Source organism: Halyomorpha halys, unplaced genomic scaffold (genome assembly GCF_000696795.3).
Source record: "Halyomorpha halys isolate HHAL.00 unplaced genomic scaffold, Hhal_1.1 Scaffold14.1, whole genome shotgun sequence".
In the NCBI taxonomy this organism is placed as follows: Eukaryota; Metazoa; Arthropoda; class Insecta; order Hemiptera; family Pentatomidae; genus Halyomorpha; species Halyomorpha halys.
In genome coordinates this window covers 1,157,734-1,159,895 of record NW_027115673.1, presented here as the reverse complement: position 1 = coordinate 1,159,895, position 2,162 = coordinate 1,157,734, and the positions used below count along the sequence as shown (strand labels likewise).

At 38.4% G+C, this 2,162-nt stretch overlaps 1 protein-coding gene across 1 annotated transcript in view; it reads left to right on the top strand.

Moving 5' to 3' along the window:
• The window catches only part of LOC106679795 (alpha-tocopherol transfer protein-like), a gene marked incomplete in the record, with an annotated part of 97,820 nt that overhangs the window by 63,064 nt on the left and 32,594 nt on the right, over window positions 1-2,162 (top strand). The window contains 1 exon segment of the mRNA XM_067052692.1: window positions 1-99. Within this exon segment, the coding sequence (XP_066908793.1) occupies window positions 1-99 (99 nt within the window).

Here is a 2,162-nt window from a genome sequence, read left to right as displayed (position 1 = left end):
CTGAGATTTGGTGGGTTCCATGTTGTAAACCAACCAAGATACATGGACGCTATTTATGCCTTATTCAAACCTTTTCTGAAGGAGAAGATTCGAGAAAGAGTAAGTTTTCAATTTATTTATTCATTCCACCTCTACCCCTTAGGGTCATTGGTAGATCAAATGACAATCACAATATTCTGTTATAGTTTTTTATAGCTTAAAAAAAAAATAAGTTTCTCTACTGCATTTTCTTTGTATTGAAGGATCTTATACAGGCTTATTTCTATCATGAGTTGTTTCCTGAGAGTAGCGAAGAGGGGGCACTCCAATAGCACGTGTTTCACCGTTCCTCTAACTGTGCAGTTTATTCCAGGTTCTGGATCAGGTGACAGGTAGCCTTGTGAAAATTCGCAGTGCCCAATCCGAAGACAGCTGGGGATGACCTCTTCTCGTTTTGACTTTCTACTAAAGATTTTTCACCGAGTGATCTCTTTTTTAACATCCAAAAGCTTAGCACCGCTTGTTTTCCAATTTTGGTCCAGATTTCCTGAACAACAGTGCGAAACTGGTGTGTCCAGTCTTCTATTGGGATCATCTCTATAATATTTACTTATGATGTATCTTGATGACGGAATGAGTTGCGCAAAATCGACTGGGCGACTGTACCATGCCAAGGCAACTGGGCGATTGTACCATACTAAGACGACAGGGCGACTAAACTTAGGCCACAACACGTGGTATTGTTGTAATCCCACTTGCCCCCTCTCGCTCGTATAGGCGTTACCTTTTCTGAACCTTATTTTCCATTGGCTATCATCAGCCACGCCCAATACCTGTTTTAATAGATGAGTTCAGGAAGGACCCTTTGACCTGTGCCCCTTAGCAACCAGCAAAGTGCTCTTTGTTGACAGTTACATACCCGACAAAGGTATGACAAGACAGATGGCAGACTTTTATAATATAAATAATTGCCAAAACCTCGATACATATTTAAAGCAAAGCCAACTTCCAACCAAAATACAAAATAAATAATGTAATTAAATCCATTTAGTGCCTATTTACATTTTAATCAATATACATTGCGTTAACACTTATAATGGCTTGAAAAAAAAAAGAAGATAACTTGAGGTTTGATTATAAAAATAGCCACTCACAGTAGGTAGTCGTGGTTTTCGATATGCAAATATCAATGGAAAACAAGTCTAATATATCTCATCGGAGATGGCCGCATTCATGAAATTAACTTTGTTCCAATGAAAATATGATGGGTGAGAGTCCCTTGAAAAACGGTAGCCCAGACACAAGAAAGATTGAAGAGCCGTGGTGAGTCCTGGGTGAGAGCGCGATACTTCTAATTACTGACTGCAGACTGGTCTTATCAGTCTATATCCAGGCCCTAATCTCACTGCAGTCGGTGCTGTTTTTGTATACGTACCACTGAAGCGAAGTTGTTGTCGTTGTTATCTAGGACTTTAGGGCGTAAAACCCAGAGGTCATCAACGCCATTGTTTTGCACTTTATAATTATATTTCATTTATATTTATAATTCTATTTAACTTTATTTTTCTCTTTAAATAATTACGAAAAAAAAAATTACTTCTTTTGGTATTTTTTATTACGTATAACAGATTTTCTGGTTTAAATCTTATTCAAAAGGCCATTCCTTTTTAAGAAAATTAAAACCATTTCCACGTTCTTCTGGTCATAATTCAGAGCATCCGATACACTCGGTCCTACTCCCAATCTACTCAAGTTCACGGAATAAAAATGACATTTCTCAAATATGTGACTCATCGTAAGTACACTATTACAGTATTGACATTTTGGCGGTAGCTGCTTATTGATCAGATATTTATGAGTTAAACTTGTATGACCTATTCTCAATCTGGCAATAGCTACCTCCTCCCTGCGATTGGAACGGTTTGATGTGGTCCATGGTTTAATGGTTTTTTCGATAGTTTTTAATTTGCTTGGCGGGCTTTCATCCCACATGACTTGCCAACTAGATGATATTTCATTTTTCATCGGAAGACTTATTTCTTGGGGTGTCAGAATGGCCGCGCCCTGACCTGGAAGAGCAATTGCTTGCTTAGCTGCAATGTCTGACATTTCATTTCCAGCGATCAACGTGACCCAGTACCCATATAAAGAAAACAGTTTTTCCCAAGTTTTCGAGCATGTTG